The sequence below is a fragment of the Podarcis melisellensis genome, assembly GCF_964234715.1.
Source record: "Podarcis melisellensis genome assembly, chromosome: 5".
Lineage (NCBI taxonomy): Eukaryota > Metazoa > Chordata > Lepidosauria > Squamata > Lacertidae > Podarcis > Podarcis melisellensis.
This window is the reverse complement of record NC_138537.1, coordinates 15,955,124-15,971,403: the sequence shown is the minus strand read 5'-3', so window position 1 is coordinate 15,971,403 and position 16,280 is coordinate 15,955,124. Positions and strand designations below refer to the sequence as shown.

Below are 16,280 nucleotides of genomic sequence, written 5' to 3'. Positions count from 1 at the left end.
ATTCTCATCACTATTATAATTACTGCAGTGACTCTTGTGTTTAAAGCCCTGGCCATTTTGCAAATTAGCACACATAGGATTGCACCATAGACAACTGATGTTTCAGTGGATGGTGTTTGCACAGGAGAACTTCCCAGTGATATATTGGGATTTCACACAGTGTAAGAAATCTTAACAAATTGTGTTTTAATTCATTATGAATATGAATGCATATAAATTAAAGTACTCATCCTGAAGGGGAGGGGATCTCCTTTCTTTTGAATAGAACTGAAACTTTTAACTGATTCATCTATTTGACCAATCTGTTTTTGTTCTGTGTTGTTGTTTTTTAACTTTTTAATTGACTTAACAAAGGTTTTTCTGGTGGGGTTTACTTCAAAACTATTACTTTGGTAATCTGCAAATAAATGAAGATTACATTTATTACTTGACTGACTGAAGAAAACTGATTTGATTAGCTAGTTTTGTTTGTTTATAAAGGGCATCAGCCATAGTTTTTAGAACATTATAATAGGAACACAGTGCTGCAATATTTTATGGTCATTCTGAAACCAAGATGTCAAGCCAACTTGCTCACGAAGTGGTGTGTTGTTTTTTAAGGAAGAAGGAAGAGCAGCATGTCTGTCTGTGCTTGCTGTTGCCGCTGGAATCATTCCTGTTGTGATCCATAAAACACTCCCTCTCTTGAGTACTCGGGAACAGGCTAAGCCAGGGCCTTGAGTATCTTGGATGATGTGGGAGCAGAACCTCTACCCCACTGCTGCTGATACCTTTCCTGCCACCACAAACATAATATACTCACACACTGCTACTCAGGTGAAGTTTTAGAAGAAGGAGTGCCTCTTTTAACAGTTACCTGCCATTTGTTTAGAAGGATGGGTGGTGTCTTGCATCCATGCATAGCATCACAGCAGACACAGTCTTTTCTCTCTGGTTTTTTTAAAAGTGTTTTTCCCCTTCTCTCACACATGACAGAATGCCTCTTCTAATACTGTCATGCAGTGCCCGCCTAGCCCTAACCGTATGTTGGGGGTGCAATACTTGCCTTGCCCTGGGTGCTGGCAACCCATGTTACGACACTGCAAGCTTTCAAGGACCCATCCCAGCCGGGGGCGGGGAAGAGGACACTTGCAGAGAATCCAGAGCAGGGCCATTCAGGGGTTTGTAGCCTGGTAATGGGCATGGCCCAGGAAGAGTCCCAAGGGCCATTTGGAGAGGTAGGTCTTAAGGGGCACATTTGGCCACCGGAACCTGTGATTCCCCCACCCCACTGCAGCCTAACTGTTCTGATCAAATAGTTCTGAGAGGATGGTTTTAAGAAAAGAATTATGCTGACTCTGGTAACAACCTCAGCATTCCCAATTCGTATCAGCAACTCCTGAGCTTGAAACAACAAGAGTGAAACGGACACAAATCACCATTTATGGCAATAGGAATGAACACTGCCCACAGGGCCTGCCTCTTGTTCAGTTATCTGCAGGGTATTGCCAAAGAGATGGCAGACACACAGGTCTCCTTTTCCAAAGGATTAATATTTAACTGACTTTCTGAACCTGTCTCTGGTGTTAGCTCTGACTAGATATGCATCTGACAGCCACACACTGCCCATCCCTCTCTTCACTTCCCACCCTATGCAGTTACAGGTTGGGTTTAAGTATATATCTGCTGCGATTCTCTTTGTTTAGAAAGAGCCTGGAAGAAAAAGCCAGGCAGCAAAGCCAGTGTAACAGGACTCCGTCACTTTTCTACTCTTTTTATTTTTACAAAAGAGGTGAAATAATTTTAAAACACAGACAGACAATGAGTTTATTTATTTAGAAACTTGTTAAATAGAGTCTGGGAATTCAAATAGTCAGTGTGGACATTGTACAGAACTGGCGGGGAGCCAAATATTCAATTCCCAAGGGAGAACCTATGAGCAGGAGCCTTCTCCTCTCCCACAAGTGGGGGAATATACTGCAATTAGTTATACGCACAAGCAATATCTAAATTGGAGCCCAACCCTGCTGCTTCAGCCAGAGAACTTCAAATGCCTGTAAGAGTGTTTAACTTTTTAGTGCTGGAACTAGAGCAATATGTCACACTTTTCAAAGGCCTGTGTAAACAGTTCTTTCCCTTTTGCAGAAACATTTCTTAAGTTTTCCGTACCCCTGTGTAAACAGCATCCATTTACAAGCCTGCCATGTTTCATCTGAAGATAGTGTGGTGGGGAGAAGCCATCCCTGAGCCTTCCTCCCCCACCCCCATTCACCATATAGGTCATTCCAACTTAAAACGAGTGTAAAAGAACAAATGCACATTAAGGAGGATGATTGACAGTAGGCAGCCAAGGCTGGAAGGGGAATCTTGGGGAAAGAACATAGGAGGAAGCTGGCTTGTGCCAAGTGTGAACATTGGTCCGTCCATTCAGCTCACTACTGTTATGTTTACTGGCAGTGGCTCTCCAGGGATTCAGGTGGGAGTCTTTGCCAACCATACCTGAAGATGCCAGAGATTGAAACTGGGACCTTTTGCAAGCAAATCACTGAGCTATAGCCCTTCCACAAAAGGAAAGATGTTGGCAAGGTAATTTAATGTTTAACGTCTGGGAAAATTTACACACACACACACACACACACACAGAGAGAGAGAGAGAGAGAGAGAGAGAGAGAGAGAGAGAGAGAGATATTAGTGTAGAATATATAGGGATATTAGTGTAGAATTAAAGGAGCTATGTCAGCCTCAGTTTCTTCTAGGTGCCTCTGGAAACATACACCAAACCTTTCCACATAGTAATAGAAAGGCTTATTGCCAAGAACCTTGCAAAAAAATGCACAAATTATTATTATTATTATTATTATTATTATTATTATTATTATTATTATTAACATTGGTCTTTATTGTGTTTTTTTAATTAATGAATTAAACAAAATGTGTATACTGCTTAATTTTGACTAAAAATTCTAAATGGCTTACAGATGCTCTCCCTTTTTCATTCAGATACAAAGTTTGCCATGAGAAAATGAGAGGCAGCCAAGGTCAGGGATTGGGGTACCTGTAGCTTTCTGGATGCTGGTGGCTGACATCTCCCAACACCCCTGCCCAGTGGCCATTCTAGCTAAGAACTAATGGGAACTGGAGTCCAATACCTGATGAGCCAAAGATTCCCCACTCCTGGCTAGAGATGAAGGGGCAGTAAGAGAGAGAGAGAGAGAGAGAGAGAGAGAGAGAGAGAGAGAGAGAGAGAGAGAGAGAGAGAGACCATTCTGTTACATCTATCATTCTAGGTGTGCAGTACATTGTGTATCTATGAAATATTCAACTTTCTCTTCCAATAACTCTACACTGTATATGTCTGTTACAATATGCCCATTAAAAAGCACAATAGATCATACAAAAAGGAAAAGTTACTTGTAATATAATTACAAATGCATTCATGGATCAAGAAGATAATTTTATTCGAGTTTCTATGTTTTACACACATACTTCAGAAACACAGTATGGTACTACTTGTACTCTTCAATATTATCTGACTTTCATGAGTCATTTATTCCAAATACCCATGTATGTGTGCAGACCCGTATTATTGTTTCTCAATAAAGTATATGTAACGCAGATGTGTATTTTACGACAGAATAGCTTGCCATGTATTGTATAGTACATTTGCTATATATAGCATATATAGTTCTAATATATGTTATAGGATATAACATCTACCAGGAGGAAGGAAGTCCCAGGGGTGCTTAAAGGGTCAGTTTCCTTGGGAGAATAGAGCACTGGAGATTTGCGGTATTTTTGGCTGTGCCTATTTATTTACAAAGATGCAGGTAGAGCAGATGGGGAGCAAGGCAGCAAATGCAAGGCAGGGCTAATGTTAAAACAACAATAACTTATCAAAAGTTATAGCATACCCCTAAGGCTCCTCAAGGCTGCTTCTTGCCAGGCAGCTCCAATTTTTTAAAAAATTTAATTCAACGTAGTTACTGTTTTCCTAGGATAAAAGTCTAGCCCTGTTTCAACTTGCACCCAGGCAAGTGGGTCTGATCCATGCCTGGCTTTGATGCCTGGCATTCATTATTAGCGGGCAATGCTCGGTCTAAAAGCAGAAGGACAGCATGGTCCATAACAGCTTATATTAATGCACAGCTGTGTTTCGGAGCACATGTGATTATTGTTCAGAAACGAATGTCCCTTGGCCAGCTCACTAGTTCTACACTCTCATAAACAACGAAACAGGTCTGTGTTCTACCTATGCATGTCAAAGGCATACGCCTCTTTGCTTACAGTAAGCTTATTGCTTGGAGAAGAGCCATAGCTCAGTGCAGAGCACACACTTTGTATGCAAATGGCATCAGGTTCAGTCCCTGGTAGGACTGCGAATAACTCTTGTCCAAGATCCTAGAGAGTCGCCGTAAGTCAGTGTAGAATACATACAGTACTGAGATGGATTGGTCAGAATGCTGAGCTGGATTTATCAGTAGCCTGTTTCAGTATAAGGCAGCTTCTTGTGTTCCTTATCATTACATACTTAAGAATGAGTCACAGCAAATACTCTTCCAACACACTACTTTCTTTTGCAGTTTAATATTGAACGTATCCAACAGCAAGCCTTTGAATCTTACTGCAAATATTGATCCTCCCCTCCTGCAATCTCACTTTAACCTCAAATGCCACCCCTGAATTCACACAAGCTAATCTTGCCTGGGCCAGGTTACAACTTTAACAAATGTTGAACCATCTAAAAGACCATGTTGAAATGCATGCATATCACATATCATGTTAATCAGAATGAATTTTAAAATGTTATACAAGTCAGCCCTTGTAGCAGACGTGTGCTAACCTTCCTTCGTGACAAAAGAGGCTTCCCTGTCGCTCAGACTGACTGCTGTCTCACAAACATTACTATTTGAGTGGTTCTTCACATACCAAAAGCAAATGCCAAATCCTGTTAGGTCACAACTCTCTAGTCATCTCTGATTCCCGATACCACCCAATCTAATCTAATCTCACAGCAAAGCGGAATAAATCAAGGGGACAGGCTGAGGATCAGTAGTAGAGCATCTGTTTTTCATGAGGAAAGTCCCAGGTTCAGTCCTGGGCATCTCTGGGTAGGGCTGAAATAGATCCCTGCCTGGAACCCTGAGGAGCTGCTGCCAGTCAGCAGTGGCGTAGCGTGGGTTGTCAGCACCCGGGGCAAGGCAAGTAATTTGTGCCCCCTAACCCATGGATTTGCGCCCCCTAACCCGTGGATTTGCACCCTAACCCGCAGATGTTGCGGCCGGCCCCCCCTGCACCCCCCACGCTACGCCACTGCCAGTCAGACAATACTGAGTTGGATAGACCAATGACCTGGATTCAGTACATACTCTGCTCCTTAGGTTGTTCTCATGGCCCCTTCACTGACTATATTTCTCTATCCACTTTTTCTTGTAGCCTCCTAAACTATATAGTGTACCTGCCCATGTGAATATTCCAGCGCATCCCAGTTTAGGAAAAGGCTAGTCCATGCTCACTTCAGGTCTGTAGGGAGAGCATCATGTACATCAACCTGGATAGCTCAGTTGGTTATAGCGTTTGGCTGATAACGCCAAGGTTGCAGGTTCAAGCCCCGTATGGGACAGCTGCATATTCCTGCATTGTAGAGGACTGGACTACATGATCCTCAGGGTCCCTTCCAACTCTACAGTTCTCTGATTCCATGATTCCAACCATAGCTTTATATAATATGCCCTTGCTAAGCCATATTTACAGTGGGTTACAGTGTGGGACCGAAAGCCAAATCCACTATTTGCCAGTGTATGCTCATTCACATGCTCAGTGTAGCAGCTATACACATTAAAAAAAATACTTCTTAACTACCTATCACCGAAACATGCCGGAGCAGCATGCAAAAGTGTGCATAAAACTTATTTGCAACATAAAAAAATTTAAATCAGCATATAATGAAATACAGCATAGCAGGGGGTAAATACAAACCTGAAAAACTACTAAAACAGAAGAAAGCAAAATTCCAACAATTATTTTTAAATGCCTGGGCAGATAGGAACGTGCTTAAAAACTTGCAAAGTCAGCACCAGACTTGTCTCCTTGGGAAGGACATTCCAAAGTCAGGCCACCACTTCTGAAAAGGCCCTCTCCCTTTTGGAAGGACTGTAGCTGAGTGGAAGGACAGATGTGTTGCATGCAGAAAGTCCCAGGTTCAATGCCCTGGGGTTTCCAGGTAGGGCTGGGAAAAGTTCCTACCTGAAATCCTGGAGAGCCACTGCTGGTCAGAGTAGATGGATGAATGATCTGACTCAGTATAAGGCAGCTTTTTTATATTCCTAATAATATTGTCCCTTGACTAGAGGAGGGAAAAGCAGAGCAGGGCTTCTGAAGAAGGTCTCCAGTGTGCTTGGGAACTCAGGCCAAGCAAAGTTTCTCCCCATGGCTGTCTTGAACCAAATGGGTCATAAAAATAGCCCCAGCAATATCAGAATCTATTTTCAGGTGCTGTCCCTAAAAAGATCCCGCGAACTCCCAGCCCTCACCTCTCAGCATGGCCCTTACAGCATCTCTATTAGTTAGATAGAGTCTTGGTGTTCCTTATTTTTAGTTCCTTCCACTCAAGGTATTCTGCCTCCTCTTGTTTGTAGGGCTTCTCTGCTACCCCTTATTTTAAGGCCCTGGGCTGGAGAGGTTATTAAACTTGTTCCTTAGATCTCCAAAGACTTTACGTAAGGGATCCATGCACACAGCAGTTGTATGTGTGGGATTAAAAGCAGAACGATCTTGCATATGCAAGTCCACTGGCTCAGTTCATAGTCACTCATAGTCAGCCCCACAACCACCAGCATAATTTACCTGCAGTTAATTCAAGATCACTTAACGAAGATGAATTATTTCCTAACAGGCTCAATATTCTGCCATATTCAAATAGGAGCAGCTGGAAAAGGTGGATTCTGCACACACTCACACACTCATTCAGTGCATTCTTATGTGGTTACTATGGCTACTGGGAAAATGCACTTGGGGAAGTAGTTATTCTGGGTTACAGTAATTAAAGTGGAATACAAGAATAGGATTTCACAATATTTTTGCCATTTTTAAAATTGGGAATAAAAGGTAGACGTTCCTGAAGGCAACTGGTTGGCATGAAGAGATCTTAAATATGTTCCACTGTTGCACCTGGGATTTTTGTAGTTTCACCTCCATCTGTCTCTCTTCTGCTCTTCCTTTGAGTTATACATTGCTCTAGCAGCTATACACAGAGAAACAAGCAAACAATAAACCAACACAGATACAGGTCTGTGCCTCAAGGATCATACAGTCTGAACGACCAGAAAGCAGCAATAGGGAACCTTTCTCAACCCTGAAGGCCAGGGACAGAAGTAAAAGTTGGCAGAACAAGGAATCCAAATGTTGCCTTTGTGTTGTAGGCTGATTTCTACACACATTCATGCATTCCTCTTTATTCAGGCAAGCAAGAGGCATTACAGTATCAGAGTTCATGGACACCTCCCAGCCAGGCAGACCCATGTATGGAGGGTGCAGAGCAGAGCCAATGAGGGGCATGGCTGGCCGAGAGAGTCCCAAGGGCCACAGAGGAAGCCCTGAAGGGCCACATTTGCCCCTGCCGCCCTGTGCCTAGGGGTTGCCCACCACACCGCCATAGAGGAAAGAAAAGAAAATGGGAGTCAAGGAATCCCAAGGGAAAGAATTCCTAGGAAAGGTGGGGTTTGAGGATAGCTTTGAGGGAAGAGACAGCCCAGCATGCGATCTGGGCATAAGGAGAAGAGAGGGAGAATAAGCAGGTCCAAGAGACTCTGCGGCGCAAGAAGCAGATTCAACAAGCCTTCAACAGCAAGCAATATAATGGGGGTTGGTTGGGTGAGTGTGGCATTAAAAGACTGGGTTTCCAAGCAGTCTCAACTGGGCTAAGGGGGCGGGGGAGGGCGGAGGCGGATGGTTCAGCTAAGTTCTCGCCCAGTGTGCAAACTAGCGAGGATGCGCGCTGCGGGCGCGAGGTCTTCACGCTAGACGCCTATTGACTGAACGCCTTGGCATCTTGCTAAGCGAAGTGATGTTGACACGGAGGGATGCGCCTCTGACTAGGGACCAAGTTCTCCATCAGCGTGGGAGCCGGCGGTGGCGAAAACACGGGACGCACCCCTCCCTAGTGTCTCGGTCTCTCTCCGCCCCACCAACACCGCCCGCGGTCCATCTTTTGGCCAAGCTCCGCTTTCAAACAGAAAGAGACTAGGAAACCTCCGTCCCCACTTCCAAGCGGCGAAAACCAACAGCAACGCCGGATTGTGTTGTTGTTGCTGCTGCTGCTAGACTTTCTTTGCTTGTTTGTACGAAAGGAGGCTATTTGCACACAAGGTGGCCAATGCAAAGATTTAAAAAAATTAAGCTTGAGAGGATAGCAATGGCAAATAAACAAGCCTTTCCACAAAAGCCTTTGGTCGCGTGTTTGGGACTCATCAGATAGCCCAATATGAGGAGTCCTAACAAAGCGAGGAAATAAAGTCTGGTTCGTCCGCTTTGCTTTTTACTCAAACGAGGTGTGTGTTTTTTCCCTCTTCACCCTTTCCTCTTAAAAAAACCCCCTCACAGGCAGAGGGCAAACTCACAAGCGTCGAGGGGGGGGGGGACTTGTTGAAACTTGGTAAAGTGTTAGCTTACTCTCTCAAAGGGTTGGAGAGACCAGGATCCATCGCGGCTTGTTCCAATTGCCTGGTTTTTTTGGGTGGTGTGTTGCGTGTTTTTTTTTAGACTGGTGATAAAGTGTAAAAGTACAAGTAACTCCTTTTATAAGGCACGGGTGTTCGCCTAATCTGATCACCTTCTGCTTCTTTACGGGGCTATAGGGTGTCTCTAACCACTACCAGCGGGGCTTGCGCTGGCCGCCTAGTTCGCTTGCGCGGAGTGGGATTTTTGTCTGCAGAAAGTCGCGCTCTCCTCCGTAGGGGATTTTAGGCCCGGGCGGGTGGGGAGAAGAAGTGGGGGAGAGCCCTAACCCTCCCTGAGCATCCCCTAGAGCCGGAGCAAGAGCGTCGATTCCAGCTGGTTCTCACGTGCAAGCAGAGGCGCCAGAATAGCCCGCGGGGAGAGCCCGATCCAGCCCAAGTGAGACGCGTTCAAAGTCCCACTGATATTTTTTTTATGGGGGAAGAGATCTGAACACGTGCTGAACTCTGCCGTCGAAGTCAAGACGTCCTACTCTTTGCTTCGCTAGTAAGTGCGTTGTGTGGATTGGCACCTTGCAATCGGAGTAAATTACGCGGACACGTAAAAAGTGCGCCCCACTCTTGTTTGCTTGCTCCCGGGTAAAGTGTAGGCTTGCGACCCCCAAAAGCGCTTCTCTTTGCTCGGATCGTGACCACGTAACGGTAAATGTCACACAGAGGCTGCACATTCTCTGCAACTGTTACAGTCTCAGAGTGGCTAGCATGTTGCGAGTTCATTTTTCAGCGACTTAAAATTATGCTTTTCCAAATAATGCGGCCGTTTCCGACTTGCCCCATCATCCACAAGCTTTGATGCTTTTCTGATGCTTTTAATTTTTTTTAATTAAAAACAGCGAATATCTTTAATATGATCAAGGTTAAAATCAGGCCACATAACCTTAAACTTGCGTTGCTTTCTAAGAACAAACCATTTATCACCTAAAGTGTCTCGCTTTGCTTAAGGAACAGGCCGGACTTGACTGAATTTGGGCATAGACAGCTCGGTTTACATAGAAATAAGTAAACGGGTTTCACGGGTTTCAGTTGAACTTGCTTCCAGGTAAAGCGTGCGTATCTTCCAACCTGAGAATCACATTTACAGAACAGCTTGATCGTGGTTTCTCCCAGCCCCAGGCAACCTCATATAACTTCGTAAATGAATAGTAAGTTTATTTGATGGGGGGGGGGCGTAGGGAGGTGCGCAAACGGAAAAAAGGGAGAAAGCTGAAGACATTTTTAATAAATAAAAATCAACGATTTAATTCTGCAGGCGCCAGCGAAATTGACGTGGTGATCGAAGGCGAAAAGAAACAGGGTTTGTAAACGTGGGAAAGCGGTTTCTGCTGCACTTATTCCCTCCGTTTGCAACCTTTGGGTTGCAGAAGGCGGACCGCGCAGCTTCCTAAGTGTGCATCTGCACTGTCTTGTACATCTCAAGGCACGTCAGAAAGTTTTGGCGAATGCTCTGCGCCGTATCTAAAGGCAGCAACAGACTATCTCACAGCTGCGGTGAACATCAGCCACGGACCGCGCCAGAAATAAGATCCCTGCTGGGTTTGCTACCGGACTTAACTCGGTGCCTTTAGATAAGGGGATCTTTACGCATCTGCTGCGATCGACGCATCTGCAACTTTCCTTTTTTTTATTAAATGAATAACGGATCTGTTTTCAAATTGTGTCGACTGGATACATCTGCTTTTGGGGGGACAAAACCCAGCTAATCAAACGCAGGCGAGGTGGAGGAAGAGCGGGGGGGTGTTGGTCTGTTTCACAGAAAATTAGACAGTAATCCAATGAGATCTTGTGCTTTCCTCTTTCCTCTTTCCTCCCTCCTCCCTCCCCCTCCCCGCGCGCGATTTTCTCCCCAAACAAGCAAATAATCGGCCTTTTAAAAATGTCACACAACTTCTGCAACGTTTTGCCTGCCGTTCTCGCCGCCACCTTTCTCTCTCCCCCCCCCCCAAGTTGGAAATCAAAGTAACAATGCAGGGAAACAAACACAAAAATAGCATGAAATAAATAAAGAGGACTTGTCCAAGGGCTAGGTAAATGGGGTGAGGGGACAGCATGCACAAGAGATCAGCTCTCTTGCAAAAAAACGAAGCAAGGCTGCATCTGTTGCACTGCGAGTTGCAGTCAAGAAAACGATTCTTCCCCAGCAGCGTAAAAGAGGTAAATTTGAAATAACCGCGCGGTTTGCATTCGCACAAAGCCCGATGGTGCTTTGAACGTTTGCTAGGAAGTGAATCCCAATTCCCAACATGTTCAAGTGAGTCTCAAGCCCAAGCTAAAGTACAGGAGTGCAGCCCTGAGCACATTTTGTATGTAAGTTTCCATAGCGGTGGAGTCAATGGAAATTTCAGTAAGTTGTATGTATGGCCGGCTGTGCGAGGGGAGGAGGAGAGATGGAGAATCGCACACATAATGTTTGATCGGCTCGTAAGGATAGATGGAGACTCCGGCTCCAAGATTGCCAGCCGCCACTGCAGTCTGCAGCAAACTGTTAGAGGAGGTCGCGTGAAATTGACACGATCATCGTGGGTCTCCAAAGATGCCAGAGCAAGAAAAGAAAAGTGCGGCCCAATCGCTTCCACCTCACCGAGCTCGCACTTCAAAACATGCCTTGTAACTGCATCAAGTTAAAATTGAAACTGTCCAGCTCTAGCTGCTTCTTGAGTGGATATTATTATTATTATTATTAGTTTTTTAAATATGTGAAATAAACAGACAGGAAATTAAGGAGATTTAGCAGGGAGCTGCCGCTGAGAATCTCAGGCAGGCCAGTTTGGCCACCTCAACCGAGGACTACGAAGCGGAAAGAGCCGGAACTCCCAAGCGAAGGAAAACTTTGTAAGTCTCCCTTCCGCGACGGAACATATTCCTTTTATTATTGCTGCTTTTGTTATTATTTTACGCTTTCAACAAGGAAAAGGAGACCGTTACTGGTAGGGAAGCCGAGATCGCTCGTTCCTGCTTTGTTATGTAACTCATACACTTGCCCCCACTTAAAAAAATATAAATAATAGCACCAGAACTAGAAAAGGAGGACTCGTCGTTGTTTAGGCAACCTTTCCTGGAATAGTATTCCAGCCTGTACACGTGTCTGCTGCGGGTTGTTCCCTTTGCACGTGCCACAGGAACGGGAGACGCGTGTGCACAGGTGGGGGGAGGCAGTTGCACACGTGCGCGCGCCGAAGAAGCAGCGCTCACACGCGCAGAGCGCGAGTTTGTTTGGCTAAGTTGCATGTACGGGGGGGGGGGAGGTCTTTCCGCGCTGACCAGGCCGAGTCGAGCCAAGGAGGTTCACCCAAAAGCCCGGCGGCGGGATCTTGCCCTGGTGTTGTTGGGGGAAGGGGGGGCTCAGCTTGAAATGGACAACCCCCAACTCGAGGAGGAAAAACAAAAAATCCCCATCAGCTGGCGAGGAGCCACCTGCTGCTGCGTTAAGTGCATGCATGATTTCTCCCCCTGTGTCTTCTCCTTTGCACCCAACCTGTCCCAGCAAAGCCATCGCTCCAACTCCTGGGCTGCAGGTTGCTACCACCGTCTCCTCCTGCTGCTGCTGCTGCTTTCGCGGCCTCCCTTCCCTTTCCTTCCCCACGCGCTTGTTTTTAATGTTTATTTCACAGAGCCAGCAGCGCCCACTAGGGGCGCTCGGCGTCCTTGCAGCCTCTGGCTCCCTCCCTCCCTCCCTCGGCGGAGCGAGCGAGCAACTTGCGGCGCTCTTCTTCTTCGGCGCGGCTGAACTTTTCCTCAACTCTTTCGCCGCCTCGGCTGAAGTTCACCAGCGATCCTTCCCCGCCCCCCTCCTCCCTCTCCCCCTCGCCGCCACCCCGGCAGACAAACACACAAACAGCGCCGGGCACAGCCAAGCCGAGCCAGGGAGCCCAGCCCGGACCTCTCCCCCCCCCCGGTCCGGCTCCCCGCGTCCGAGGCGAGGAAGTGGGGAGAAGAGAGAGAGGAGAGAAACCCAACGCGCCGCCGCCGCCGCCACTGCGCACCATCTCTCTCTCTCCGTCTCTCCAGCAAACCAGCCGCGAGGTGGATGGATGTTGGGCAGCGGAGACTCTCGGGGGCCAGTTCTGCGCCGGGGGCGGGCCGGATCTGTGGGGCCAGTGGCTGACCCCCACCCTCCCCGCCCTCTCCATCCCACCCCACCGACCCACATCTTTCCCGGACGTCTAGCGGGGCACAGAAGGGAGCGCGGACGGCGCAGGGGGGGCGCGGGGGGCGCGCAACAGAAAGAGCGATTGCACCTACTTGCGGCCAGTTTCCTCGCTCTGCCTTTGGATCGCATTGCTGCCAAATCCCGCGGACGTTGCTTGGATGGTTGCTTTGGGGGGGATATCTGGGGTCGGGGTGGGGGGGTGGGGATGGAAATCAATGGAGGGGCTTTCCCCCCCGCTATCTCTCTCTCTCTCCCCCTTTCTCTGTTGTTTTTTCCCTTTTCCTTCCTGCTTCCCCCACTCTTTTCTTTCTCTCTTTCTCACTCACTCTGTTTCTCTCTCTCTCTCCCAACCCCAAAGCTTGCTATCTTCTCCAGCATTGTCAGTTTGGACACCTTCGCACATGCGCAAGGGCGGCTTCTCCCTCTCGCTCTCCTCTCGCTCGCCCTCCCCCCGCGCAATTCCCCCCCCCCCACTTTCAACATCTCCCGGGCGCCGCCAAAAAAAAAAAAGTTTGGAGCGATCTTTCACTTTTGGATTTAAGGGATCTTGGGCAGAAGATCGCAGGAAAGGGACTAAGGCGGGGATGTGTGGAGATCTCTCTTTTGCTCGCTTGGGGGAATCTAAGCCAGGCAGAGAAAACCAATTGACATGAGCGCCCATGCAGACTTTTTAAAGAGAGGGATAATGCCGGATGATGAGCGGATACAACCTGCGATTTATTAATTGTGCACGGCGAATCTTCTTCGTGCGCCCTTGGCCCGTGCGCTGCCCCCACCCGCAGACACACACACTTTTCTCACCAGCACAACAATTATTTCGCTTATGTGCAGTGGACCAACCCGGCTTCCCCTGGATACATCCACCCACCCATAGAGACAGAGAGGTTGGGGGTTGCGGGGGGGGGGCTCTCCGATGTCGAGGCTCGCAGCCTCTGTCTTTTCAGACGGACACGGGACCTGCCCGAGTTTCCTCGAGGGAGTCTGGGAGAGTCTCTCCTCCCCGCACCACGCGCGCCCCGCCGCCATCCCGGAGAGGCAGAGAGAGAGGGGAGCCCAGTTTTGTATAACCGCAAAGCCGCTTCCTTCTGACACCTATATATCTAAGCGGAGAGGGAGGAGAATAAATATTTATGATTCTCGGTCATCCCTATAGGCCTGGCGGTGCAAACTCCCGGGCTCTGAGATACACTGCACTGACACTTTCCTGTTAGTGTTTGCAGAAGGCACCGTGAGGCGCGCTAAGTGGTCGCACCGTGACTCCAGAGGAGACCCATTGACTCCAATGGGGTCCGTCCCCCCGTCCTTTAGCCGAGTACAAACGAAGGGGGTTGTATGGGGAAGAGCTGATCGGCAGGACTATCCCTTCCAAGCACATTTCTGGCTCTGATCCTCCGCTCCCCTTACTCTAGAGTAGTCCCTCTCTTATCTCATCCCGGTGGGACTTGCGGTGGTTTCCGCGACCTTGCTTTTCTCGGGTTGCAATGCCGTCCGTCGCATCCCAGTGCTCGGGACCCTTAGGTCCCGATCCTAAACTCGTTTACTTGAAAGTAAGCGGCCTTTTGCTTCAGTCGGACTCGCAGTTGAACGCCGCCTCACTTTGGAAGTCAATTCGGATCGAACTCAGCCAGGAGTAGCCTGATCCTAAGCATATTTACTCAGAAATGCCGTGAGGTTTACTCCCAAGTAAGCGTGCATAGGGACTGTAGGAGAAGTCAGCCTTCTTTAGGGCCGAAAGGTTCGTTCAGTCCCCCGATGAATATACAATTCATAGATGCATTAATATTAAAGCTTACTAGGAGGAAAGTCCCATTGAATTCAGTGGTCTTACTTCCGAGTAAACGTGCTTAGGCTTGTGCTGCGCGGCTGCTGTCCCGGGCCCCCTTGTACCTCCAAGAAAACGTGCAGAATCGCGCAGCAATGCAATTCTGCAATATAAACAACACACCCATGATGTTAAAAAAATAATAATATAAGGGGGTGCATTTAAATCACCTGAAGATACTTCAAAAGTAATAGATGTAGGATCGGGTCAATGGATGCAGATTGGAGCGGGGTGTATTTGCACACCGCTCCTAACCCTTGTTTTGTCACAGGGATCCTATCATATCTTTAATCTTCCCCTGGATACATATTTAACTAGATGGCGATCATGAAATCAGATTCCTTTCATTCGCTTTAATGACAAGGGATGGTTGAAGCGGGGAGCGGCGGCGGGGGCGGGGTGCACATCTATCGAAAACATCCATCGAAAACATGCTTGGGAGAAACTGGCTCCTGTTTGGGGAATGAATCAACCCAAGCAACATAATGATTTTTGCAAAAAAATAAAAATAAAATAAAAAATTGCTCCAGAACAACCTCCTTGCACTAAACAGTTTTGTTCAATACCTTCTCGGCGCTATTTATGTTCCCATTAATATCTGTAGCAAAATCCTGCCAGACGCCATAAAAGAAAATTACGGTCTCTCAGCCCCGATGCTGAGCCAGTTCTGCGCGAGCAAATTGTTTCGGATTTGGGGGTGCACCTTCTCCTCTGGATTCCCCGTCTCTCCACCCGCCTGGGGGTGGCCCCTGCCTGAACCCTAGGACAGGAGAGGCATCCGATCCTAAACACAAGGACTGGAATCCAATCGCTGGAATTTGCTTCTGAATTGATGGTCACAGCCCAGCGTCGGAATCAGTCGCTTTCAAGCCCTGCTCCATTTCCAATAGGATTTAAAGCCACATCGATTTAACGCAGATTGGATCATTTGTGGCCAGCTTTAGCATCCTCTGCATTCTTGACTTGCAAACAAGTGGGACTTGTCTCGGAGTAAGCATACTTAGAGTCAGGTGCATTGGCAGCAAATCTAAGCACTTGCATGGGCCTAGGTTTCATTGAAATCAGTGGGATTGATTTCTGAGCAATTTTAATCGGATCTAGCTGTAAAAGTGGGTCGGGGGTTTTCACTTGTAGCAGCGACCAGCTCGGCAAAAGCGCAAGATCAAAAGCCGAGGGGCGCTTGCTAGGAAAGGACAAGTTTTCTACATTCTTTCCTGAGCGACCTTTGTCGTTTGCTAGCATGGAGACGGCCAAGAGCGCTTCCTAACCCTCAAAGAGGCCGTGGAATATGGGAAGGGTGCTAAATATACATTACTAAAATCCCTGCGAGGTGTTGCTTTTTTAAAAATTGAGAACAGGTGGTCTTGCGGGGGGGAAACGAGGGTTCCTTTTAAAAAAAAAAAGTAAGAATCGCCTTCTCATAAAAAGGAAAAAAATGCATTGGAATTGAAGCCTATTTGTGTACATAAATATATATATATCTCTAAAGGGGAAAAATTAAATGAATTGGCAACTCCCTCTAAAGCGTATTCATTTGAAGTGAAACAAATAAGTCGAGAATAACTCGACCAACGGGGGTTGGGGAGAGGTTGAACGAAGT

General features: G+C 47.2%; 1 protein-coding gene and 1 long non-coding RNA gene across 14 annotated transcripts in view; one reads left to right on the top strand and one right to left on the bottom strand.

Annotated features, from left to right (window-relative positions):
- MECOM (MDS1 and EVI1 complex locus) overlaps positions 1–13,008 on the bottom strand; it is a 457,986-nt gene extending 444,978 nt beyond the window's left edge. For 4 of the 13 annotated variants that reach the window (XM_081910755.1, XM_081910754.1, XM_081910759.1 and 1 more), the window contains exon 1: positions 12,951–13,006. In XM_081910755.1, coding sequence (XP_081766881.1) covers positions 12,951–12,987 — 37 coding nt within the window. In that variant the 5' untranslated portion in view covers positions 12,988–13,006. Of the gene's footprint in view, positions 1–12,950 lie in introns of all 13 variants that reach the window. The other 9 variants (XM_081910743.1, XM_081910756.1, XM_081910752.1 and 6 more) reach the window with 4 other exon arrangements.
- LOC309369462 lies at positions 8,999–10,275 on the top strand. Its single transcript, XR_014168155.1, has 3 exons — positions 8,999–9,198; positions 9,751–9,853; positions 9,961–10,275. It is a non-coding gene; the product is annotated as an uncharacterized lncRNA (long non-coding RNA).
- Positions 13,009–16,280: the final 3,272 nt, after the last annotated feature.